The following is a 27,449-nucleotide window of genomic DNA, read 5'->3' as shown; positions in this document are numbered from 1 at the left end:
TATTACCTTCAATATTCTGCAGCAATTATAAACATCTGCTTTCAATGAAAATGTATATGTCAATTTCTAGAATATTACACAACCTTGTCTACTTCAAACTGAAACTGTAAATCTAAAGCAGCGATTTTAATTATAATAAAGTTCTAGTTCTTTTCCAACTATATGATAGAGGGGGATCTTTGCTGAAATGTAGAGTGAGCAACAGAGATTTTATTTGAGACAGACTCAGGCAAAGTAACTAATGATACAGATACTTTACAAATGGATTTTATTTTGCTGTCATGGTGGAGCAAATTATAGCTTTGTACAGGTCTGCATATCTCGTATGTGTATGTGACCAATAAACTAAACTTGACGACTTGTTTATGAAGATGCATCTCAAGCTGCTTTATGTATGTTGTTTAACTTTGTGTAATCTAGCTGTATTAAATTATAAGACCAAATTTACATCCTTTTGTAGAGAAGGCTTGTGTAAATGATTCTGCTGTCTTATGGTGCCCACATTGCAGGCAGCGATTGACTACAGCAGATTCAGATCTGAGAATATGTCCTCTGAATCAACACAGACTCTTTGACATTTACAAGATGTGATCGACAGCATCTTCCATATGATTATTCCCCCATCAGTACAGTTAAATTGTACTTTCACAGTCTTTTCTTGATGGGGAATGCAGCAACGAGAATCAGAGCATGTACCACAGAATGTTGGCCTGTAGCTTCTGCTTGTGCAACCAGAGAGAGAAAATCTTTCGGGCTTGGTGTGCTGGAATGATTGTAGGCACTTCTTGTCTTTCTGAAAGGAAAATACAAAAATGTAAAAACAATAAAAGTTATTGTTATTTTGTGTTATGAATCAAGTTTTTGGTGATAGTTTTACAATAAGCACTGGCAATGTTGCAGGACATTCAAATATTGATAGTACAGTCAGCCAAATATGGCATCCAAAGCATCTATCCCTTCTTGCCGTGAAATCATAATGTAATTGAATGAGCAACACTAGTATCTGGAGCATTATTCTGGCTCTCCACTCATTGCCCAATATTCTAAATGAAGTTTAGAAACTTGCATCATTTTCATTTATTTTTCTTAATTGATGGTAATGATTGGGAATGATGGTAGACAAAAGTGCTGGAGAAACTCAGCGGGTGCAGCAGCGTCTATGGACAGAAGGAAATAGGGGGGAGGTAAAGCGACCTTTACCTCCCCCCTCGACTCCAATCAAGGACCCAAGCAGTCATTCCAGGTGCGACAGAGGTTCACCTGCACCTCCTCCAACCTCATCTATTGCATCTACTGCTCTAGATGTCAGCTGATCTATATCGGTGAGACCAAGCGTAGTCTTGGCGATCGTTTTGCCGAACCCTTCTGCTCGGTCCGCATTCATTTCATTAACCAACCTGATCCGCCTGTGGCTCAGCACTTCAACTGCTCCGCCCATTCCGAATCCGACCTTTCTGTCCTGGGCCTCCTCCATGGCCAGAGTGAGCACCATCGGAAATTGGAGGAGCAGCACCTCATATTCCGCTTGGGCAGTTTGCAGCCTAGCGGCATAAACATTGACTTCTCTAATTTCTGGTAGCCCTTGCTGTTTCCTCCCCTTCTCAGCTCTCCCTCAGCCCTCTGGCTCCTCCTCTTCCTTTCTCCTTTCTTTTTCCCGCACCCCCACCCTACAGCAGTCTGAAGAAGGGTTTTGGCCCAAACGTTGCCTATTGCCTTCGCTCCATAGATGCTGCCGCACCCGTTGAGTTTCTCCAGCACTTTTGTCCACCTTCGATTTTCCCGCATCTGCAGTTCCTTCTTAAACATGATTGGGAATGAGTTGTGTTTAGTTTTTTTTTAATAAGTTTTCTTTTGTTTCAAGAAACTACAGGTTATATAGGAAGGGAAGGCATGTCTTAAAGTCAACTTATGGAATATCATAGGACCTAGTCAACCTTTAAGATTCGAATATATAAAATGCCTTTTAGCCAAGATGATCCCCTTTAGGTTTTTTGTGAATAACAAAATATTCTCCCTAAACCGTTAACGCAGTGGCAATGGTAGCTAGTTTTATTGTAGAACCTATCAATGGATCATTAGGGATTAAAAAAAGGTCAGGTTGGAAGTACATGTGAACATGCTGCCATTAATGTAAAACAGTGTATCAAATTTTATTTGAGCATCACTTCAGAGGTTCACTATTCCATGACTAAACAAAAATGAATGGGAATGTAGAAGAGGACAGGAAAAATGCACATGCTCAGATTGTTCCAATGTACTGCAAAGCCAATGGCATACATTTGAAGTGTAATCACCATTGTACATTGAGACATGTAGTTGGCAATTTGTAAACAATGTCCTATGAAAAGAATTGAGATAAAGCTAATGTAATCAGTAAATCTGATATACAATAGCTGAGGATAATCCAAGGGTAGCGGAAAATACTCAAAAAAATGTTGGGGGGGGTTTTAAGGCTGCCTGTATGGATAGAATTCCAACTGAAATTCTAATTCCTTCACTTATATGCTCCCTTTTTTTTAAATCTGACAAAATAAAAATAATATCAGACACACATGCCGAGAATGGACTTTGCAGAACCACAAACCTGTTGGGTTCTAATTTGGAACTAATTTCGCTGACTTCAACTGAATTAATATCAGATAGCTGGCTACAAAGTATGGAGCACTTTTTATGTTCGAAGCCAGAGGTGAATTTCTATCCTTACGAACTGACCCTGTCTCTTTGTACTGCATGACTAAAGGAGCGTTAATTTTTGAATTGATGTCTTTTTACTGAGATGCATGGATATGGGGGTGTTTCTGTAAATACAGCACTCAGTAGTGAAACTGAAGGTCTCCAAACTTCCAGGTTATTTTCCTGTTTTTTATGTAATATTGTGGCGCCACCTGGTGGTTAGGCCACTTACTGGCCGAACCCTTGGCCCTAGGGCTGGCAGGGTCACATGACTAGGTTTGGCGGGAGGAAGTCGTCACGTAGCTACAAGATACAAGATACAAGATAGATTTATTCATCACATGTGCCTGATGGCACAGTGAAATGAAATTCCCATACAGCCATACAATAAAAAAAGGGACACAACACACTATAGGGTTTGACATAAAACATCCCCACACAGCAGAATCAAAGTTTCCTACTGTGTGGGAAGGCACCAAAGTCAGTCTCTTCCTCCATTGTTCCCCGTGGTCAGGGCCTTCCCGTGCCCTCCGCAGTTGTTGCTACGGGCGGCCTGATGTTCAGGACCGCTCGCCGCAGTGTTGTAAGTCCGACGTCGGGGCTGCGGGACGTCCTCAGCGGCGTGGACACCAGAGTCGGCCCCCTCCTACCGGAGTCGGTGGCTTCCAAAGTCCGCAGGCCGCGCCGGGTGGAGACTGCTGCTGGAGACTCTCTGCAAGGCGCCCCAGGACTCCACGATGACGGTCAGCGCACCAGAGCTCCACGATGTTGGAGCAACAGCTCAACGCTTCGGAGCTCCAAACGGCGACCCAGGTAGGCATCGCCCACTCCGCGGTGACTCCAGTGCTGCACCGCCGCTGTAGCAGCTCTGGTCCGGTTCCCGGTCCCCGGCAGGAAAGGCCGCTCCGATCCAGCTGGTAGGCCGCGAGGTGGGAGGCGAGGCGCGACTCGGAGAAATAGTCGCGTCCCCGCCAGGAAGAGACTGGGAAACGGTTTCCCCCTTACCCTGCCCCCCTCCCCCACATAGAAAAGTTAAAGTTTCCCCCAACACAAGACTTTAGACTAACTAAATTTTTTTTTAAAAGATAGAAATAACAGACAGGCTGTAGGTAGAGGCTGCTGCCCTGATATTATATATATAGGGGTGTGCCCTGATATTATATATATAGAACTCTGGGAGAACCCTCCCCACTCGCGTGTGAACTGTTCTCTGTATTACACAATAAAGATCACTTTGTTTCACAACACGTGTCTCGCTTTAATATTCCCTTTATTTCATATCCTTTATTTTAAGTAATATAGGTCATGGTGTTTAGCCAAAATAATGAGACAAAGGAAAAATAAATAAATCTGTTTTTACAAAGAAAAATATCAGATATGTCCCTGTGTTTTCTTGCCTTTTTTATGACATTTTTCAAGCAGGATTTCATCAAATCCTTAGGCTAATTTATACCAGAAAAATTAAATTAATTTTGTAATTAAATAACTATGTAAGCCAAATTCTGATGATGCTAATGATTTTTATCATTTATCACCCGATTAGTTGGTTTTATGACGCCCCAAGTTTTTGCAGCACAACGTGAGTAGCAGTGTCCATTTGGTCGCGTGTGAAATGTGTGAATTAAAAGCAGAGTAACCGTTTTTTATATTTATGGGATCTTTTTTATATTGTTTATATTTTGTGTTTAAGCTTTCCATTGAAATACTTAATAATGAATAGAACTTAAAAGCATGAAATAAAAATCTAGTTTGCTCACCTATTTTAGCGATGTCTCAATCTGTAGTCCCTCCCGATTTTTGACATACTCAATGATATAACAGTTTATTTTGTGTACAATTTTGGTTCCGGGCAAATTTCGAGTAAATTAACATCGAATTCAATGAAAGGTTACTATATTCTTTCTCATTTATGTATATTAAAAAATATATATACATTTTTTTTCTCTCATTTATTTTTCAAATTTGGTCACCCATGTCACAGGTTGGTACTCTTATTTACAGGAAGACCCATATATCTTGATGCAATCAAATTAACTTTTCATCTTGCTTTCTTGTCTATACTCTTGAAAAGTGTTACTCATGAATTGTAACTAATTTTCCATAGTGATTTACCTTCATATTTTTCAATGTGCCTGTGTTGCAAGGTCGAATAAAACACAGTCTACTTTCTCTCCCAAGTTCACACCTGCTGTTGTCATTTGTCACTCTGACTGAAATTCCCATGTCACAAGGTTTTGAACATGCACTCCACGGAGTAGTTTGCAGCATACACTTCTTCCGCCACACGACCGCTCTTGCCTTGTAAACTGGTAATAGAATAAAGAGGACTGAGACACACCAATGCAAGAATTTCTCTTCAAATTCATATTAAGTGATCGTGATGAACAACTGACAGAGAAGGTTGAAGGATAGAAAACAAAGGGGAATTAAATGGAAGGTTAGTCATGTGTCCTTGGAATCTGAATGTAAATGATTTAGTCACTGATGCAGTGATTATAACCAGAATCATCTAACTACAGCAAAAAGCATAGAAAACAGTTGGAAGGAATGCAGAAGGTTGCAGGAAATGGCAAATTTATTGTGTCAACATCCAGTTCATTAAGAAAGTTTGAAAAGTAGAACAGTTTGAATTTATACAGAACACTTGAAGAAGTAAACTGCCCCAAGGCACTTCAAAGGAATGTTATCAAACAAAATATGAAAATACACTATAGAAAATGTCATTTAAGCAATCAAATGCTTGGTCACTGAAATAGATTTTATGGTGTGCCTTAAATGCACAAAAGGAGATAAAAGGTAAAAAAAAAAGCTTCAAGAGAGGATGCTAGAGGTTACATCCAGGTGTTTGCCCTTGAAACTTTGGCTATCAACAGTGCAATCATTAATTTCAAGATGTTCAGAGAGACAGCAATGGAGTGCAAGTAGCACAAAAAATTGTAGGATTATAAAAAATAGTGGGGCTATGGTCATGGAGATATTTTAAAACAAAGATCATCACTTTTTAATGGAAATTAGGAACGTTATAATGTAGGGAGGTGCACAACGTGTGAGAAATTATTAGCTCACCAATAATCATCTAAAATATATATACATTGCTTTAGATATTGATGCTCTTCACCCCACAATATTACAGATGTGCAACCATCGGTCTTGATTGGCTCTCAATGGCCCTTTCTATTTCCATTGGCTCTCCTCGGTCCCCTCTTTCTGTGTTCAGATTCTCCTTGCCTCATCTGTCTGTCTCCCTTCTGCCTTTTCCTGCTCCCCTCTCCTGCCTTTTCCTGCTTCTCTCTCTCCCTCAGGTCCCTCTGATCCTCTCACTAAGCAATTCTTATTCTGGACTTTTTATCCCACAGCACTTGCCCATTCTCTACCCCAGGTCCCACCATCTCTCTTCCCCAGTTTTAGTTTAGTTTAATTTAGAGATATAGCAAAGAAACAGGCCCTTCAGCCCACCAAGTCCACGCCAACCTGCTATCACCCATACACTATATACTATCCTACACACTAGGGACAATTTACAGAAGCCAATTAATTTACAACCCTGCACATATTTGAAATGTGGAAAGAAATTGGAGCACCTGGAGAAAACCCACATGGTGACAGGGCGAACATATAAACTCTGCACAAGCAGCACCCATAGTCAAAATTGAACACGAGTCTTGCACCAATATGATGGCTTAGTTGTTTATTTCTCCTTCCAATCTTGCCATGAATCTCATACCCCCAGCTGTCTATTCCCCACATCCCCATTCCCTTTTCCACACACACCACCCTTTCACCTCTTCTCAACCTCCTTGCTTTTTCTTCTTCCAATTTGTAGACAAGCGAAAAAGTGGTATTGCATTTTGGATGAAATGACTTCCATCTATACTTCAAAGCTGAGTAAGTCTATGCTCTGTTTTTTGTTCCTTGTTGTATAATCAAAATCAAAAAGAAAATATTATTATGGCTTGCAATCCTATAATATTTAACAATTTTTATGACTGAAAATAGAATTGAAAGCAGGAAATAAATGAAATATGCTGGAACATAAAGATTTACTTATTTTATTTGGTAAGTTTCATTATGTAAATAGAACTGAAGAGAGATATTTAACCACACTTCTTTAAGTATCCTGTCTCCTAACTTTACCTTAATAGGTTTAGAAAGTGCTTATTAACATAGTTAAAGAATGCCATACTTATTGTAGGACCACAATTTAAAAACAACTTTAAAAATTACGAAATAAATTGTTAAAGATTATGATAAAATAATAGATATAATATGATATTATGATAATATGATATAATAATATAGCATGTTGGGAGATTGCACCTCTTCTGAGAACCAATCAATTGGGATACATCCTTGTAAAAAACATATTGTGCATATTAAAAGGATATGAAATTGTTAGCAATATGTTTTAATCTTCCTGCAACACTGAATCGTAGCAAAAATCAAACCTCTTCCCTGAACAGGGCTAGTTTTCCTGGTTATCTCATCCAAATAATATTTAAACAAAGTTATTTGAAAAATAAACATTGGTGTTTCAATCCCAGATTTTAAAAAATGTCCTTGTTTTACATAAATAAATGTAAGTTAAAAAAAAAAATCAATCTCTGGTATGACTTTAAAATTCTTTTTTTTTTAAATCATAAATTACCTTACCCTTCAAGTCAGGGAAAAGCAAAAACATTCACATTCCCTAAACTTTAGAATCAACTATCCAAAAAAAACTGTTTTGCAAAACAATTACACAGCACTATAACATGGTCACTACTTGGTGCCAGTTTTAATGTATTTGTTTTTTAAATTAGAAATGTGCTTTCTTAAATGCTTTTATTTTCCAGCCAATATTCCCAGATTATGGATTCATTCAACGTCAATGTTGCTCTGTTACGTTTTCATTGAGAGCCCAGTAACCATAAGGGACATACATGCAAGCCAGGCTATTTAACTTTGAAAAATATTACTGTAACTTTTCAGCCAGCTTAGGACTCATCACATTAATCACATACCCATCACACAGTTGAAGGATTTAACTGATTTAGACCAATTGTACGGCTAAACCCAAATACATAAATTTTATTTCAATTCCATCACAACAGTTAGTACATTTATTTAAACAACTTACCAGACATTACTCTGTGGGCAAATGCTTGCACAGTCTTCCCTCCAGTCTTATCACAAAGGGACTTTTCACAGCAATATTCAGTTCTCTTTATGATCTTGACATTTTTACACTGGCCAGTTGATAATTTCTTTGTACAGGTAGGTGTGCATCCCAAAACACCATTCACACATGTGCATTTATAGTGACAATGAGGCTGGAATGTTTGACCATGTCTGTATAATATTCCATTTAACTCACACCCAACTCCAACAGTATCTAAAGAAAGCAGAAAGCAGTTTGAGAAATCAGTAGGTTAATCTTCATACAAGCTCAAAAGTAATTGATAACCCATACTTTTACAAATTCGCTGCTGCCATTGCCAATTAGCTGCGCAATGTTCTAACTGCATTACTTCACATTTATGTAGTAATAAAAATTATGGTGAATTGGCAATTAACTCCCATACGTGAGCTGGAGAGGAGGGGGAATTTTCTCAATGTTCAGAAAAATTCTGCCCACTCATTTTGTTTCAACTGAGAATTCTAAACTTTCCTATTCTAATAATCCTATTTCAAGTTTAACATACAGAGGCTGTTAGTTATCAGAAACGAGATGCCAGTGAAGATGGCTGAGCCATATACAATCACAATTAAAAGGCATTTAGGTAGGATACAGATTTAATGGAGGCAAATGGGATTAGCATTAATAGGCAATACATTTGGCATGGATAATAACCATATAACCATATAACAATTACAGCACGGAAACAGGCCATCTCAAATGAAAGCTGAAAGGATTGGACATTTCTAGGATTTGATGGTCAAAGATGATGATATTGTTATTGGCTCAATATCAAGAACGAGAAGATGGAGATGCCATCAGCACTTTCTTTTGCGTGCTTTCTGATGTTCAAAATCACCCAGCATACTGATTTACAGTGCAAACTAAAAACATATTTGTATCATTGTCATTATTCTTGTTAACTAATTGCACCTCTACAATGCTGTAGAATACTTAGATGTTGTAGAAGTTTAGATAAAAGATCATCAAACAAATGATTTGAAATATCGCCGAACAAACTTCCCCAGTGGAGTGATTCCATGTGAAACATGTTTTCTACGGTTCCTGCAATGAATAACTAAATGCTTATCTGATATGCTTTTTATTTGAAACTAAATGTATATACATTTTTTTAAATTTCACACCTTTGAAATAAAGGTGATACAGGTAAAATACAAATACATCAATCGTCATCCCTAAGAGTTTTACTCTATCTAATAAAAGTAACAAACATAATATTGGCATTATCATAGAATTCAAATATAATAATTAAAGAACATTCAGCGATTATTTACATTAGACTTGAAGAGAAAATATTGTTACAATTTAACTTACATGAACATACTCCAAATTCGTACTTAGGTCTATCGCCAGAATAGTCACAGTACAAATCCTTGTGAGGGTCACAGGTGTCAGCTTCAGTGCAGAGCTCCCCAAATTGCTTTGCACAGGCTTTGCAACATCCACAGCCATCAGTTACCAAACTTACTCCAGGTGCACATAAAGGTTTGCGTGGGCATTTACACGGCCATTTGCAAAATTGTCTGCGTTCAGGAGCTTCTTCAAATTCTGCTGCTTTCTTTCCACTTTCCACAACTGCCCGTTGTGCTTGACTCTGCTGAATCCTGCATAAGAACTTATATACAGTTTAAATTCTTGAAGGATACAATCTGGTCTCAAAGAGCTATTGTCACAATTTTGTAAAGTCAGATGGCACTCTCTTACTTTAATGCCCTGTAGTGGAATTTCCACTTGTTTAAATCAGTAATAGCAGTGCAATTGAGGCAGGATTGGCTAAGTCACCATAATTTGAGGAAAGTTTAAATATGAGCTACATCAGTATCATTTACAGTTGTGGTTTGTCCAGTTTTTCTCTGCTAGTTTCAGGTGCATTTTGTCCAAGACAACACATCAGATTGATTAAATGGGAGATTTGACTATAAAGAGTAATTAAGCAGACTTGGCCTAAATGTCTTCAGTTTAAAGAATGAGAGGTATTCACATTGAAGCATAAAATGGTGGTTGATATAATTAGTAAGGGTGTCAGGGGTTACGGGGAGAAGGCAGGAGAATGGGGTTGAGAGGGAAAGATAGCCATGAGCCATGATGGAATCGTGGAGTAGACTTGATGGGCCAAATCTACTCCTATGACTTATGAACATGAGGCACGCTTGAGTATCACGAGGAGACAATGTCTCAAATTTAACTATCAGCCATATAGGACAGAGATTGGATCATAGAACATAAAACATGATGTCAATGATATAAACTATGCTCATCAGCCTGCTCACGGCCCATATCCCATCATGGTTTGCCTATTCATGTGTCTCTCCAAATGCATCTTAAATATTGCAATTGTATCTTCCATTTCCTCTGCTGGCATCGTATTCTAAGCATCTACCACTCTCTGTGTAAAAAAAAAAAATTCAGGGTAAAAAACTCTGACTATCTATCTAATTGATAATCTTCCAGCAGGTTGCTCCTCAGACAACAATGATCCAGAGAAATAAATCCGAGTTTGTTCCAGAATCGAAGCAGCCACAATTCAATGCCATCTGTAACAGTCACTTCAGACTTTTTATATGAAGGGATCACTGACAAGCAGGTTTAAGTAGGTTTACTGGCTTATTTTGTTTCCCAACTTAATTCATTCATCTTAATTAATTAATAATGATCAAATTTTTACTTCAGTTGTTTGCAAATAGCAGAAGGTGATTCATATGATCCATGGACAGTTGCACTGTGATCCTCAGGCCAAGTTGCACTGCCTGAGGCCTACCTACAGTTGTTCAAAATATTTAATCAACTATATGACGTAATGGATAAATGTACAGTGTAGCACACAGTGGCACTGTTCAATTTTATAATATCATGCTCAAAAATGGAGTCACACCCAATTTTAATACCTCATGAAAGAGGTAAATGCAAAAATATGAGCTTTGTATCTTTCCTTAAGTATCCTCACAGATACCGTGTCCCTGGTCATTTTCAACATCATTTTAATGCACTGCTCCACTCTTTGGAATTGCAAGGCCCAAATAACCTTCTCTACCAATCTTCTAAATCATGTGCCAAATCACGTTCAAAGGGAGTGAATAATCAGGGTGCCAGCAAATTGAAAAGCAACATAGGAACCAGGACTCTAGTGAGATAGAACGTAATGCCAAACCGGGGCCCCAGAGAGTTGAAAGATCCCAGGAATGAGCGGGTTAACTTATGATGAGCCTTTGGGCCTATGCTCGCTGGTGTTTAGAAGAATGAGGGGGGTTCTCAGTGAAAGTTACTGAATAGTGAAAGGTCTGGATAGAGTGGATATGGAGAGGATGTTTCCAGTAATTAACTTATGAAAGAAAGTGCTGTGACATCACCCGATGAGCTCAATGCTGGCCCATTGGGCTTTCTGAAGAGTTGGATTGCAAATTATCATAGTTTTACTGTACCTAACTCTGCAATCTGCCACATTAAATGTGCTGGAAATACACACAGCCATGTTCTCACATAAGTCTATGTTTGCATAAGATTTCAGCGTTCCAATATTTTCATCTGACATGTTTTCAATATCTTAAATTATTTTGTTCATGAGTAATTATGCTTTTCTCCAACTCTCCAAATAAAATTATTTGCTAAAGGTTTTTGGAAAACAGCTGGATATTCTGATCATGATGAATGGCCAGGTTTCAACCAAAAATGTATCATATGCCACCGGTTTACTAACTTCCACACTTTACTTATTGAGAACATCCAATGTGCTTTCATCATCAACTGCCTTCTACCATCGGTACGAAGGTACAGCAGCCTGAGATCAAATATCTTCCGGTTCAAGAACAGCTTTTCCCCATCAACTATCAGGCTATTGAACCATTCTGCACTCAGCATGAATTTATGAAGGGGAAATCATGCTTGACTAATCTTCTGGGATTTTTTGAGGATGTAACTAGGAAAATGGACAACGGAGAGCAGTGGATGTAGTGTACCCGGACTTTCAGAAAGCATTTGATAAGGTCCCACATAGGAGATTAGTGGGCAAAATTAGGGCACATGGTATTGGGGGTAGAGTGCTGACATGGATAGAAAATTGATTGGCAGACAGGAAACAAAGGGTGGTGATTAGCGGGTCCCTTTCAGAATGGCAGGCAGTGACCAGTGGGGTATCACAAGGCTCGGTGTTGGGACCGCAGGTATTTACAATATATATTAATGATTTAGAGGAAGGGATTACAAGTAACATTAGCAAATTTGCAGATGACACAAAGCTGGGTGACAGTGTGAACTGTGAGGAGGATGCTATGAGAATGCAGGGTGACTTGGACAGGTTGGGTGAGTGGGCAGATGCATGGCTGATGCAGTTTAATGTGGATAAATGTGAGGCTATCCACTTTGGTGTCAAAAACCGAAAGGAAGATTATTATCTAAATGGTGTCAAGTTGGGAAAAGGGGAAGTACAATGGGATCTGGGGGTCCTTGTTCATCAGTCAATGAAAGTAAACATGAAGGTACAGCAGGCAGTGAAGAAAGCGAATTACGTGTTGGCCTTCATAACAAGAGGAGATGAATATAGGTGCAAATAGGTCCTTCTGCAGTTGTACAGGACCCTAGTGAGACCACAGCTGGAGTATTGTGTGCAGTTTTGGTCTCCAAATTTGAGGAAGGACAGTCTTGCTATTGAGGGAGTGCAGCGTAGGTTCACAAGGTTAATTCCCGGGATGGCGGGACTGTCATATGCTGAGAGAGTGGAGCGGCTGGGCTTGTATACTCTGGAATTTAGAAGGATGAGAGGATATCTTATTGAAACATATAATATTATTAAGGGCTTGGACACGCTAGAGGCAGGAAACATGTTCCCAATGTTGGGGCAGTCCAGAACCTTGGGCCACAGTTTAAGAATAAGGGGTAAGCCATTTAGAACAGAGATGAGTAAACATTTTTTCTCACAGACAGTTGTGAGTCTGTGGAATTCTCTGCCTCAGAGGATGGTGGAGGCCGGTTCTCTGGATACTTTCGAGAGAGAGCTAGATAGGGCTCTTGAAGATAGCGGAGTCAGGGGATACGAGGAGAAGGCAGGAGCGGGGTACTGATAATAGATGATCAGCCATGATTAAATTGAATGGCAGCTGGCTTGAAGGGCTGAATGGCCTACTACTGCACCTATTGTCTATTGTCTATAACCTGAACCACAATCCTGCCTCAGTATCGATCTAATGTGGATTTTATACTAACAAAGGCTGCTTGACCATAGTCTGATTTACCTAGAATAGCTGATAATTTATTGCCTATTTATTTGTTGTGTTGTAGCTTTTATTGTGTCTTGTCAAACTGCAGTGAGTAAGAATTTCATTGTTATAGTCCCAGTGCATATGACAATTAAACACTCTTAATCTTGATTTGAGTTGCTTGACTTGACCTCACCAAAGAGGCACCAGAACCGTAGGTCGAACCATCAAATATCACAATCACAACGTGGTTCATCCAGACAGAGTTAAAGGGTTGTACAACACCAAGGGCCCACCTCCATGCCAACCATTTTGCTCATCTACACTGAACCCATTTGTCCACACTAAGACCCGTATCAATCTATGTCTTGTCTACTGAATCACCGGACTAAATACTTCATAAATGTACTGATTGTATCTGATTCCATCATTTCCTCTGGCAATGCATTCCAGTTGTCAACCACTCTCTGTGCGGTATTTAAATGTGTAACCATTTAAACTAATGCTGTTAGAAAAACTATTTTTGTGATGGATTTATTTGGAAAACATTTATATTTTACGTTTGTCGTGCTTCAGCCTAGTGTACACAGGGAACCTATTCCAAGAAGGGAAATCAGATAATAGTGTAAATATGGTCAGATATGTGGCTGCGACTGCAGAAGCAACACCACAGTTTTATTTAAATTTGACAATGTTTTACTCATCAGTAAAGTATTCAGAAAATCATCATTGTTCAAAATAATTATCTTGATATTATAGTAAATGTAAATGATTTTGAAATAAGGAACAAGAAGCTATTCTTGTTCTTTGTTGGGGGGGGGGGGGGGGGGGGGGGGGTTAAAGCAAGCAAGCATAGAGTAAGCTATGCTTGTGATAAATTGAGTCAGCTATGCTTATGAAAAAAAAGACAAAGTGCTGGAGGAACTCAGTGGGCCAGGCAGCACCTCTGGAGGTCATGGATGGGTGATGTTTCAGGTTGGGATTCTTCTTCACGCCCGAAGCATTGCCTATCCATGTCCTCAGATATGCTGCCTGACCTGCTGAGTTACTCCAACACTTTGTGTCTTGTTTGGTAAAGAGCATCTGTAGTTTTTGTGTCTTCAAGATATGCTTGAAGACACACAGAAGATATACAGAGGCAAATGGAGGGTTGTAGATGTTCCCAGTAGTTACACTGTTATTATTGTAGGATCTCCATGTGTAACTAGTGCTGAGGTAGGTTGCTCGTGTGTTGTACCTGGTGTTCCTGATGTGGCCTCCTGTATACTGGCAAGACCAAGCATAGACTCGGCAACCACTTCGCCAAACACTTGCACTTGATCCACCAAGGCTTACCGGATCTCCGGTTTCTTTCCATTCCCCTACTGAGCTTTCTGCCCTGGGCCCCTTCCATTACCATATTTATTCATGTGTGTATATATTTATATTATGGTATATGGACACACTGATCTGTTTTGTAGTAAATGCCTACTATGTTCTGTGTGCTGAAGCAAAGCAAGAATGTCATTGTCTTATCAGGGACACATGACAATAAACTTACTTGAACTACCAGAGTGAAGCCACACACAAACTGGAGGAAAAACACCTCATATTCCATTGTCCCACCAAACTCATTTCCACATACCTCCATCCTATCCCCCCTGGTCAAATCCCTCCCTACCTATATCCAAGACCCCTCACATGCTCTTAGAAACATAGAAACATAGAAAATAGGTGCAGGAGTAGACCATTTGGCCCTTCGACCCTGCACCACCATTCAATATGATCATGGCTGATCATCCAACTCAGTATCCTGTACCTGCCTTCTCTCCATATCCCCTGATCCCTTGAGCCACAAGGGCCACATCTAACTTAAATATAGCCAATGAACTGGCCTCAACTACCTTCTGTGGCAGAGAATTCACCAGTTTCACCACTCTCTGTGTGAAAATTATTTTTCTCATCTCAGTCCTAAAAGACTTCCCCCTTATCCTTAAACGATGACCCCTTGTTCTGGGCTTCCCCAACATCAGGAACAATCTTTCTGCATCTAGCCTGTCCAACCCATTAAGAATTTTGTAAGTTTCTATAAGATCCCCCCTCAATCTTCTAACGTCTAGCGACTGCAAGCCGAGTCTATCCACTCCTTCTTCATATGAAAGTCCTGCCATCCCAGGAATCAGTCTGGTGAACCTTCTCTGCACTCCCTCTATGGCAAGAATGTCTTTCCTCAGATTAGGAGACCAAAACTGTACACAATACTCTAGGTGCGGTCTCACCAAGGCCCTGTACAACTGCAGTAGAACTTCCCTGCTCCTATACTCAAATCCTTTTGCTATGAATGCTAACATACCATTCGCTTTCTTCACTGCCTGCTGCACCTGCATGCCTACTTTCAATGACTGGTGTACCATGACACCCAGGTCTTGTTGCATCTCGCTTTTCCTAATCGGCAACCATTCAGATAACAGTCTACTTTCCTATTTTTGCCACCAAAGTGGATAACCTCACATTTATCCATATTATATTGCATCTGCCATGCATTTGCCCACTCACCCAACCTATCCAAGTCACCTTGCAGCCTCCTAGCATCCTCCTCACACCTAACACTACCCCCCAGCTTCGTGACATCCACAAACTTGGAGATGTTGCATTCAATTCCCTAGTCCAAATCATTTATATTGTAAATAGCTGGGGTCCCAGCACTGAGCCTTGCGGTACCCCGCTACTCACTGCCTGCCATTCTGAAAAGGACCAGTTTACTCCTACTATTTGCTTCCTGTCTGACAGCCAGTTCTCTATCCACATCAATACTGAACCCCCAATACCGTGTGCTTTAAGTTTGCTAACTAATCTCTTATGTGGGACCTTGTTGAAAGCCTTCTGAAAGTCCAGATAAAACACATCCACTGGTTCTCTCTTATCCACTCTACTAGTTACATCCTCAAAAAATTCTATAAGATTCGTCAGACATGATTTACCTTTCATAAATCCATGCTGACTTTTTCCAATGATTTCACCACTTTCCAAATGTGCTGATATCCCATCTTTAATAACTGACTCTAGCATTTTCCCCACTACCGATGTTAGACTAACTGGCCTGTAATTCCCCGTTTTCTCTCTCCCTCCCTTTTTAAAAAGTGGGCTTATATTAGCTACCCTCCAATCCTCAGGAACTACTCCAGAATCTAAAGAGTTTTGAAAAATTATCACTAATGCATCCATTATTTCTAGGGCTACTTCCTTAAGTACTCTGGGATGCAGCCTATCCGGCCTGGGGATTTATCGGCCATTAATCCATTCAATTTACCTAACACCACTTCCAGACTAACCTGGATTGCACTCAGTTGCTCCATCTCATTTGACCCCCGGTCCCCTGCTATTTCCAGCAGATTATTTATGTCTTCCTTAGTGAAGACAGAACCAAAGTAGTTACTCAATTGGTGTGCCATGTCCTTGTTCCCCATGATCAATTCACCTGTTTCTGACTGCAAGGGACCTACATTTGTTTTCAATAATCTTTTTCTCTTCACATATCTATTACATTTTTTGCAGTCAGCTTTTATGTTCCCTGCCAGCTCTGCACATGAAAAAAGTTTGTGCTCTTAGTTTTATTCCCCAAAATGTTGCATTTGACATGCTTAGCTCATGGAATCGATAGAATTGCCGAGCACATACGTAGCTTGTTTTCAAATGTCGATCGCCTAGTTTCCAATGTCAAGAAAAATCTTCCGTAAAGCACCGCCACGTGTGCAGTTGTTCAAGGAAATAGCACCCGAGATCCCGCTACCTCCTCAGCCTATTTTGACTTGGTGGGGTACATGGCTCTCTGCGGTACTCTACTATGCTGCAAATTTGGAAAAGATAAAATAAATTGTCAACTGTTTTGAAGAAGTAGAATCTGCTGCAGTCAGGATCGTCATTGAAATCATGCAGAAAAAGTCCTTCCAACGCGATCTTGTGTTTATTGCTTACAATTTTGCAAACTTCCCACAAGCTATCACTTCCCTTGAGAAACGTGGCAAAACATTAGTGAATAACTTGCAGGTTTTCAACAAAGTAACTGACGATATTGGTAAAGTTCCTGGCGATGTAGGTAAAGATTTACAATGAAAATGTGAGAGTGATTTTAGCTAACAAGGATCTTGAAGAAATACAAAACATAGCTAAAGTTCTCAAAGGTTGTTGTTATGCACAAGATATGAACATGAATATAGAGTCGGTAGCTTGTTTCGGGTATGCACCAGTGTCCTCAGCTGAGGTAGAAAAAGGTTTTTCACAACTGAAGCATATTCTGTCTGACAGACCAGATAATTCCAGGTTAACACCAGGTAATTTGAAAAAAATGCTAGTAATTATGTGCAACCAGGGAACTTTGGTCATTTAATGTAGTATACCTTTACATTATCATTTTTAACCATATTTTGTTGGTGGAAATAAATGCCTTGTTATGTCTTTTTTGTCATTATGCGTTTTTCATGCTTTTTTTGTACTTTTATTATGTCTTTCTGTCTGCCAATTTGAGAGATTTTTAGCACCTAAATATCCTAGCTTTACTCATCAGTTTCGGGTCGATATCCTTCTTCTGAAAATCAGTGGAAAGGGAAACAAGAGATAGAGAAGGTGATGTAGAGAGATAGAAAACAAATAAATGAAATATATGCAAAAAAGTAACTATGATAAAGGAAACTGGGCATTGTTAGCTGTGGCCTAGGTGAGAATGAGTACAGACAATGAGGCTCAACTAGATGATTTTGAAGCTGGTATGACTTGGGTGGGGGAGTGATGGAGAGAGAGGGAATGCAAGGGTTATTTGAAGTTAGAGAAATCAAATATCATACCATTGGGTTGTAAGCTGCCCAAACGAAATACGAGATGTTGTTCTTCCAATTTGCGTTTAGCCTCACCCTGACAATGGAGGAGGCCGAGGACAGAAACATAAGTGTGGGAATGGGAGGGGAAATTAAATTGTTTGCCAACCGGGAGAGCAGGTTGATCCAGGCGGACTGAGGAAAGATGTTCAGCGAAACAATCGCCGAGCTTGCGTGTAGTCTCACCAAGGTTTAAGGGTCCACACCTTGAACAATGGATACAATTGATGAGATTGGAGGAGGTGTAAGTGAACCGCTGCCTAATCTGAAAGGACTGCCAGGGTCCTGGACAGATATAGGGTCAGGTGTTGCATCTCCTGCGGTTGCAGGGGAAAGTCCCTTGGGAGGGGTTGGTTTGGGTGGGAAAGGATGTTAACCAGGGAGTTGCGGAGGGAACGGTCTCTGCGGAACACGGAAAGGGGGGAAATGCGAGGATGTGACTAGTGGTGGGATCCCACTGGTTGTGGCAAAAATGTCGGAGGATTATGTGTTGTATGCGACGAACGATGGGATGAAAGGTAAGGACCTGCGGGACTGTCCCTTTCACGCCTAGGGGGAGCATGAGCAGAGCTGCGGGGTACCAAGGAGAAACGTGTGAGGCAGGGCGCATTTAGATGAAGAGAGGCCCAAGGCTATTCCACTTGTGAGGCCCCTCCCAATCCCCCACCCCCACGACGAGAGGAAGATGGAAGAGTCCATCAGATTGACACCGATGTGCAGCCGAGCGTGGCCAATAAGTTAAGGGCTGGAAAGCTGCGCTTTTTATTTATTGCCAGTGCTAGTGTCGAGTTATCGGCTTAAAACACTATTATTCTGAAATGGAGGGTAAGGAAAATTACTGAAGTGTTGTTTAGAGACTACAGTGCGTTGTGACAGCATATGTAAGAAAGGCCTATGACAGTCAAAAATATTATACACCAGGTCGGTACGAAGCTTTTCAAAAAGGGGGATGGCATGGCAGGATTACAAAAAATGTATGTGAAATAAGTGCACACAGCGCATATCACAAGCGCGAAGCTCAAAGACCATGGCGGCCGGGGTCCAGGGCCTGCTTAGGGCCCTGGAAGCTCTGGGGTTTTAGATGCTCTCTGGTGCATTCTGAGCCTTATTTTAGAGCATATTTGCACCAAATGTATGACCAATATTGCAGAAATCGTTTTGGTTGAGCCAAGAGTAATGAGTGGGTGGAATGGGATGATTGGGCCCATTGTTGTATACATTTTTTTTAATCGTGAATTGAAACTGTCCTTGTTTTAATAATCAAGTTGTACTGTAAAATGTTATGTAAAATGTTATAAAGGAGCATGCAAACACTGCAAATAAAATACTATGTTTTTGCAGTAAATAAAACCTTTTTTTAGAAAATGTTTTGTGTGTTGATTTGATTGCCTGTTACTGTTAGACTGTGTTAGTGTGTGCACATTAAAATATGATGCAAAATGAAGGTTGCAAACTATGTAATTCATATTTTTCAGTATTGTTATCAAGGAAAAGAAAGCAGTTCCAATTGTTCGATATTATTCATATGGAGGAGAAAATATAATTGCTCTAAAACCTACCTTCATTTTGCAATCTCACTAAATATAATCCCTCTTTCCCTCTCCCCTCCTCCTTCCCCCTCCCTCTCCCTCCCCATCTCTCTCCTCTCTCTCTCCCCCCCCTCCCCTTCCCCTCTATCTTCCCCCCCCCCCCCCTCTCCCTCTATCTTTCCCCCCTCCCCCTCTATCTCTCTCCCCCTCACCCTCCATCTCTCTCCCACCTCTGTCTCAACCCCCCTTTCCCCCTCTCACACCCCCCCCCCCCCCCCCCTCTCCTCTCTCTCCCTCCCTCCCCATCTCTCTCCCTCCCACCCAGTGAGGCTCCGATTCCGTGCCACAGACACCGCAGCCTCCCCTCCCCGGCCTGGAGAAACGGGCACTCCCGCAACGCAATATTCCACAACTTACCTGGAGTAGACACGAGGCATCAAGGTGATTGTGTGGAGTGCAAATGGAGATCTGAACCCGCCCGGCCCCACTGCACACGCGCGGAGAGACAGCATCATTTTGCATCGCTACTGCATCACCGGCTTCCCCCAACTGCGCAGGCACGGATGGTCGCAATTTTTTTCCCTAAAACTTCCAGCGGGCCGGAACCAGAATTTCGGGTAATTTCCGTCAAAGTGGAAATGCTGATAGCGCTCCAATTTTTTTCTCTGGATTTTTTTTACTCTGGGAAAAAAACACATTGGCCAGAGGCCCCCTAGATTTTGAGGTCCTAGGCTTCAGCCTACGAAGCCTATAGGTAAATCCGGCCCTGCCGAGCCCCCCCTTTATCTCAAGGCCCTAGGCTTAAGCCTATGAAGCATAATAAATCCGGCTCTGGTGTGAGGGCCTTATCTATGCTGTAAGTGGGGAATCCCCATTCCCTAAAGAATGAGGATATCTCAGATGTCGACTTCATCTCTGTACAAATAGTGCAAGAGTCAAATGAATGATCAATAATCTGCCTTGTCATGTTAAGATTAATTACATTTAAATCACAATTTAATACTATTTATCAAACATTTTTTCTTAATTCTTGGTTTGTCTTGTTGCCAAGATTTTGAGAAAAACATGATCATCTGAATATTTGCCGTGTTTCTTTCTAATGAGTTAAAAGATTGATTTATTCTATTCCCTTGCACGTCAGAAGCGAGTCATTATTTATCTGTTCTTTATTCCTTTTTAGAAATTATATATAATGAAACCATTGAAGTACTTTCCCTTGGTCAGCACTTTGATAAATATGAATGTTTTTTCAAGAGAGCACAAGGCAATTCATTCCACAAATATCCACAAGAAACATGAGATGGATTCTATATAGTATATGCTTTTATTATGGCAGCACAAAATGCTGGAGTAACTCAGCAGGACAGGCAGCATCTCTGGAGAGAAGGAATTTATGATGGCAGTCATATTGCCTTCCTCAAACCAACCAGATTGTTTGACTATAATCTAATTTTCAATATGTACAAACATAAACAATTGTGAAAATTTGGGGTTTAAAAAAAATTGTGCACAGCGACCACCATCTGTGTGTTTCATCAATGCCCTTTAGGGAATCTTTCCCTCTTTACTCTGAGTGGTTTGTTTGCGACTTGAACCTCAGAGCAACACCTTGTATTGGAAACAATGGATATGCTCAGTTGGTCAGGCACCATAAGTTCATACGTTTTAGGAGCAGAATGAGGCCATTCAGCCCATCGTCTACTCTGCCATTCAATCATGGCTGATCTATCTTTCCCTCTTAACCCCATTTTCCTGCCTTTTCCCCATAATCCCTCACACCCTTACTAAACAAGAATCTATCAATCTCAGTGTTATGTAAATAGATATCAGAGTAATATGTAAATACATGCTGTCAATATTATTGAATGCTGTGATTTTCTTAGCAAGCCAAACAGCATCCATGGAAAGAAACACAATTAATGTTTCAGGTCTGAGACCATTCGTCAGACTGACAGAGAAACTGAAAAGCAAAAAGACCATAGATGCTGTAAATCTGTAATAATAAATAAATACTGGAAAAATTCAGCAGGTCAAGCAGCAACTGTGAAAAAAAGAAACAATCAGGGTTTTAAACCCTTCATCTGAGTAATAATAATAAAGAATCTTCAACCCAAAACATTAACTGTTTCACTTTTCACAGATTCTGTATGACCTGCTGATTTTCCACCATTTTATAATTATTAAACAGAGGAATGTAGGGGAACGTGTAAGGGGGAAATGATGGGGGCTAAAACTGGACTTGATTTATTCCTGGTAGATAAGATAACGGAAATAGATCAACTTGGAAAGGGTGCAAGGGAATGGCAGATGGAATTTAGCACATAAATGGCTAAGTAATGTATTTTGGGAAAGACGGTATTTAAAAGAAATCTTTCCCACACTTATAGAACATAGATCATAGAACATAGAGCAGAACAACAGAAGAACATGCCCTAAGGCCCACAATGTCTGCACAGAACATGACACCAAGGCCATCACTTATCTACTTGTGCATAATCCATATCCCTCCATTCCTCACATATCCATATGCATATCCACAAGCCTCTTAAATACATTCATAAGATAGGAGCAGTCTTAGGCCATTTGGCCCCTTCAAGTCTACTCTGCCATTCAATCATGGACGGCCTCCACAACGTTCTGTGGCAATGAATTCCACAGATTCACCACCCTTTGACTAAAGACATTCCTCTTCATCTCCTTAAAGATACGCCCATTTAATCTGAGGCTATGGACTCTGGTCCTAGACTCTCACACGAGTGGAAACATCCTCTTCACATCCACTCTATCCAGGCCTTTCACTATTCGACCTAAATGCCATTTATTTTGAATAATATGATAAGGAGGTATTAGGTATTTAAAATAAATTCACTAGCCAAACCAGCACTTATGCACTTATCTCTGTTCAGCTTCTATCCTGCCTATTGCATTGGGTATGAGGTAAAACCGTGGCACCACCCATGGAAAGTAAAACAGAATCAATGCTTCAGCTCTGAGTCTTGTTATCAGAGCTGCCTCAATTCAAGCCATTCAGTTGAAAAACAGCTAGGGATGTGCAATAAACATGGCTCTAGCCAGCATCTCGCAACAAATTAAACATTTGTGCCTCCATGTTATATCTCCAGGTTTGTCTATTTGAATACTTGTTCTGTTGCATCTGAAATCCAATGGAAGTCACTTAATTTAAGACCATATGTTTATTTTTCAGACGGCAGTGATTTTAAATGAGTGCTGATATTTGCCAATCCAGCAGTTCCAAATATAATCATTGTCACGGATAAAAATAACATGTTTGGAAGCTATCTTTGAAAAAAAAACATTGGTACAATGACCAGCCGAGTTTATAAATCCAGTCAAAAAGCTACAGACAAAATATGATTTTAGAAAGTTTATATTTTTGCACACTAAGCCGTTTCTGCAGAAAGTTGCATTTTCAATAATACCATGCTGCAATGTGTCATAATACTTAGTAATTAGTAATGTAGTTTCCTACAGTAAGGAAATAATCGTTCTCTGTCGTAATATGGCGAGATTTGCTTCAAACGTTGGTAACTGGGCGAAATTAGGGGCCGATATATGGGCAGATTTGTTATAAATTGGCCAATTGCCAAAATATAAATTCCTGGAAAAGGGACATTTTTCTTTCACCAGGTTTAAGATGTAACACTGTATATCTAGCTCACATGCTGCGGCAAGCTGAAAACGTTTTCATATTTTCAATACAGACACTGGAGAAACTTATTTTCCCGCGGTTCGACTTCGAGTTTTGTTTTATTATACATCTGACATTTAGTTGCAACAAATCTATGCAATTTCGTGCCTTTAAAGATTGTGAATATTCTTGGTTGTGCCTGAATGCATTTTAATGCAATCCGAATTAGATTTATGTGTTAATGGAGCATGAAGCAAATGATAGACTTAAATTGGTTAATTATGCGCGTTTAGACTTAAATTGGTTAATTATGCGCGTTTAGACTGCCAACTGTACATTGGATGGTTTCCAATATATTTGAACAAATGTGTGTTTCAAAACGCGTTTCCAGTAACAGTCCAGCATCGCCGTTTCAATCTACAAACTTCTACAATCTACAATTATTATTTGAGCTGATGTGGTGGTGGAGCAGATAAAACTATTGCTACATCACTTAAATAAAACGCAGTTAACAATTCATTTACTCGGAATACGGTAACTGAGAACGGGGCCAAATGAAGGCTGAATAAAAATGTTTTAATGCTCAAACTTACCTGATAAGTACCAGTGAAAAGCAGGGTGGAAAGGAAAAGAGTCCGCATGGTGGGGATTTGCAACGTGAGTTGGCAGGAGCTGAGGACAAGCTGTTCATAAGGCGTGCCTGTGTCTCAACCCCACACGCATCTCTGCTAACATTCATACTTCTTTTCATACCCAGCACTTTTCCCTGACCTTCCTGCACCATTTCCCATTCACAACAACTGTCCTGCCAAGAACCACGCTTTGGTTGCATACTTTCTCTTATGTGTAACTTTATGGATACAGTGTGTGTTTAATTCAACAAAGAATGTTATGCGTTATATTAATATTTTGATCAGAAATAATTATTTGCATGTACTTTGCACCTTCAATGCTTCACCGGGGCAAGAAATAACAAATGAATGGTTCAGGCCAGAGCAAGAGATATTGAGAGGCACGGCAATAAAATCGACCGAGGAGATGACTGGTGCAACTGTAAAGCAGAGACAGCGGCACGATTATTTCGAGGGGGAATTCGAAGCATAAACCCAGTGAAGTTAAAAACGAGGCTTCCAATGATGTGCCAAAGGAATTAAGTAGAGTTCTTAATTGGAGTACACTTGGCGCGATACGCGGTTCTGGGAGGAGTGTGGAGGTTTCTAGAGATCTGAAGCTATGAAGGATGGAATTTCTAAACAGACCATAAGACATAGCTCATAGACCATAAAACACAGGAGCGGAATTAGACCATTCGGCCCACTGAGTCTGCTTCACGGCCACCCCTTCCTGGTGCTATCCATTTACTACCCACAGTTTTCAACCACTGGACCATCTTGTCCATCTACCCTTCACCTCTCCCACTGGCTCCCATTATTACCTCGCTTACAGCACTTTGTGTCCCTGCTTATCACCGTCCAGACTCTGCCTCCACCTGTATCCACATCTCCCCTCCCCACCTTGTTCCATCTGCTATTTTTTCACTTCTTCCACCTATCACCCACCTGCCTCTGTCTCCTAACTCTGCCGTGCTCCCTCCCCAACCTAGCTGTATTTCCCCATCATCCGTCACCCTTCCTTGGTTCACCTATCACCTACTGGACCAAGTATCACCCCTCCACCTCTCCTCTTTAAACTGGCTACATGTTAGCTCCACTTTCAGTCCTGATGCAGGATCTCAATCTGAAACATCAATTGTCAAGTGCTTGCAGTGAATCAAACTGTGACCCCATTTTTGACCGCATAATTTCCAGGACCTTAAGTTCAAAATAATTCTTACGAGGTATACAGTGGAATTTCCATGAGGATTTTGCTAATCATCAAATGTAACTTTGGTGGAAGATCTGCAGAACCATCTGTTTATATTGTGGCTTTATGCTAAAAAAACCCCAGTGGAAACTTCCAGTTATAACACTTAGTGATTTCAGAAAAATACTTCTAAAATTATAAATGTGTGCTCCATGGTGGGAAATACACATGCTAAGAGCATATGCTGAATGAAATCATATGCAGATTTTCAATGCATGCTCTGGCCTGACCACCAGAAAGGAGGTTAAAAAACATTCCTTGCAGGAATTTCAAATATGTCCTATTGGAAGGCCATGCCGCAAGGCAAAGAAGGAAACTAACCTTTTTAATGTAAACGATTGCTGTTAAAATTACTGTACATGGAAAAGAAATGTTAGAGGCCTTGAGACTCTTGAAAGGCGCCCATAAATAAAATTTATTATTATTATTATTATTAGAGGCCAATATCTTTGGATATTTTAAAGGCTAGAATAACTTAAGATGTAAAAAACAGCTTTTTCTCATGTTTTGCAAATAAATGTTATGCTTGCGTATTTAATTGCTTTGTTCTAAAGTGTTCTATAAATTTGTGATTCTGTACATAAGCAAATTCCATTCTCTCATATATAAATTATACTTTGGACGTGGGAGGCATGTTCAGTGGGTTTGTGGAGAGATTAGCAGAGCTGTTGATAATGCAAACGTAGTATTTAACCTGCAGAGAGATAGCATGTGTTGGTGAAATGGAATAAGGAGTGGCACATTTAATTACATCTAGATAGAAGTTAGATGATGCATTTAGGGTGTACTAATACAAATTAATATTGAGGTTTTTGTAGTATCAAAGAACAGAGGGACCTTGAAGGCCCAAATCTTTAAACCCTTCAAGGTGAAACGCTGGGACCAAGCTCATAGATCCTTGAAGGTGGCAACACAGTTATGAGGAGCGATTGGAGAAACAAGATCTGTTCTCATTGGAGCAAAGGAGTTTAAAACAGAATATGATTGAAGCATACAAAATAATAAGCTGTATAAGTTTTGGCCTCGGGATTGTTTTTCTATCAGCGGATAACAGCAAGTGCAACACAGCTGTTTTAATGGGAACAGCCATTTTATGGAATGGGGCCAATTCTAGATAATCCCATCACATTTGGAGGAATGCAACATCAAATGTTTAAATTTAAATGAGACTTTTTGTCATGTGTCCCAGATAGGACAGAGAAATTCTTGCTTGAAGATTATTCAACAGAATTGGTGGATTGTTTCTGCAAATGCAACTGCCTGTGGGGAAATAAATGGAATGGGGCCATGGATGAATCCAGATTTGGACAACATCAAGTTCAAGTAAGAGACTTTATTGTCATATCCCAGATACAATATAAATTCTTGCTTATGCTTCATATATATATATAGGCATATATTTATACAGAACAAATCATCCATATACCATTGACTGTTAAACCCAACTCAAATATAAAATCTGAACTTTAATAGCCTATTGTACTTTATAAGCTTATTTATGTATATACATAAATAAGCTTATAAAGTACAATAGGCTATTAAAGTTCAGATTTTTGTTTGAGTTGAGTTTAATTGTCTGATGGCTGTGGGGGAAGTAGCTGTCCCTGAACCTGGATGTTGCAGATTTCAGCCTCCTGTACCTTCTACCTGAAAGCAGCAGAGAGATGAGTGTTTTGCCAGGATGGTGTGGGTTGTAGGATTCGAGGCATATAATAATCAGCAAAGATGGGCTTATGAAGTGAATGGAACATAAGGGTCCAAATTTTAAAAGAAATAAAATTTGTTTGATAAAATTTGATAATCAATGAAGGTTGGCAAGCACATGGGAAAATACCTGAATGGGACAAAGCTCAGATTAAAATGTAATGAACTAAATGTTTGTGGATAATGGAAGGGCAATGCTAGTCAGCAGAATGTTGGCATAATCGAGTTAGAGACATGGAGAATCCATTCAGCAGCAAATGAATAGGGAGTAGGTAATGATGGGAAGTGTTTATATATGGAATATGGGGGTTAAGCAAGCAGGTACAGCAGGCAGTGAAGAAAGTTGGCCTTCATAACAAGAGGAGTATAGGAGCAACGAGGTCCTCCTGCAATTGTACAGGGCCCTAGTGAGACCACACCTGGTGGATTGTGTGCAGTTTCGGTGTCCATACTTGAGGAAGGACATTCTTGCTATTGAGAGGGTACAGCATAGGTTCACGAAGTTAATCCCAGGATGGCGGGACCGTCATATGTTGATAGATTGTATACTCTGGAATTTAGAAGGATGAGAGGGTATCTTATTGAAACATATAATATTATTAAGGGTTTGGACACACTAGAGGCAGGAAACATGTTCCCAATGTTGGGGGAGTTCAGAACCAGGGGCCAAAGTTTAAAAATAAGTGGTAAGCCATTTAGAACGGAGAGTGGGAAAAAAGTTCATACTGAGTTGTGAGTGTGTGGAATTCTCTGCCTCAGAGGGCGGTGGAGGCTGGTTCTCTGGATGCTTCGAAGAGAGAGTTAGATAGAGCTCTT

General features: G+C 40.2%; 1 protein-coding gene across 1 annotated transcript; it reads right to left on the bottom strand.

Annotated features, from left to right (window-relative positions):
• Nucleotides 1-176: 176 nt before the first annotated feature.
• Nucleotides 177-23,922, bottom strand: ccn6 (cellular communication network factor 6). The gene is made up of 5 exons (XM_055635765.1): nt 23,660-23,922; nt 9,164-9,464; nt 7,790-8,044; nt 4,786-4,979; nt 177-793 (listed from the first exon to the last, which is right to left on the bottom strand). Exons 1-5 carry the CDS (start codon nt 23,705-23,707, stop codon nt 521-523), a joined length of 1,071 nt encoding a protein of 356 aa, XP_055491740.1. The 5' UTR covers nt 23,708-23,922; the 3' UTR covers nt 177-520.
• Between the last annotated feature and the right edge of the window lie 3,527 nt (nt 23,923-27,449).

This window comes from Leucoraja erinacea, chromosome 5 (genome assembly GCF_028641065.1).
Source record: "Leucoraja erinacea ecotype New England chromosome 5, Leri_hhj_1, whole genome shotgun sequence".
Lineage (NCBI taxonomy): Eukaryota > Metazoa > Chordata > Chondrichthyes > Rajiformes > Rajidae > Leucoraja > Leucoraja erinaceus.
The sequence above is the reverse complement of the archived record's forward strand: the minus strand, read 5'-3'. Positions and strand labels throughout refer to the sequence as shown.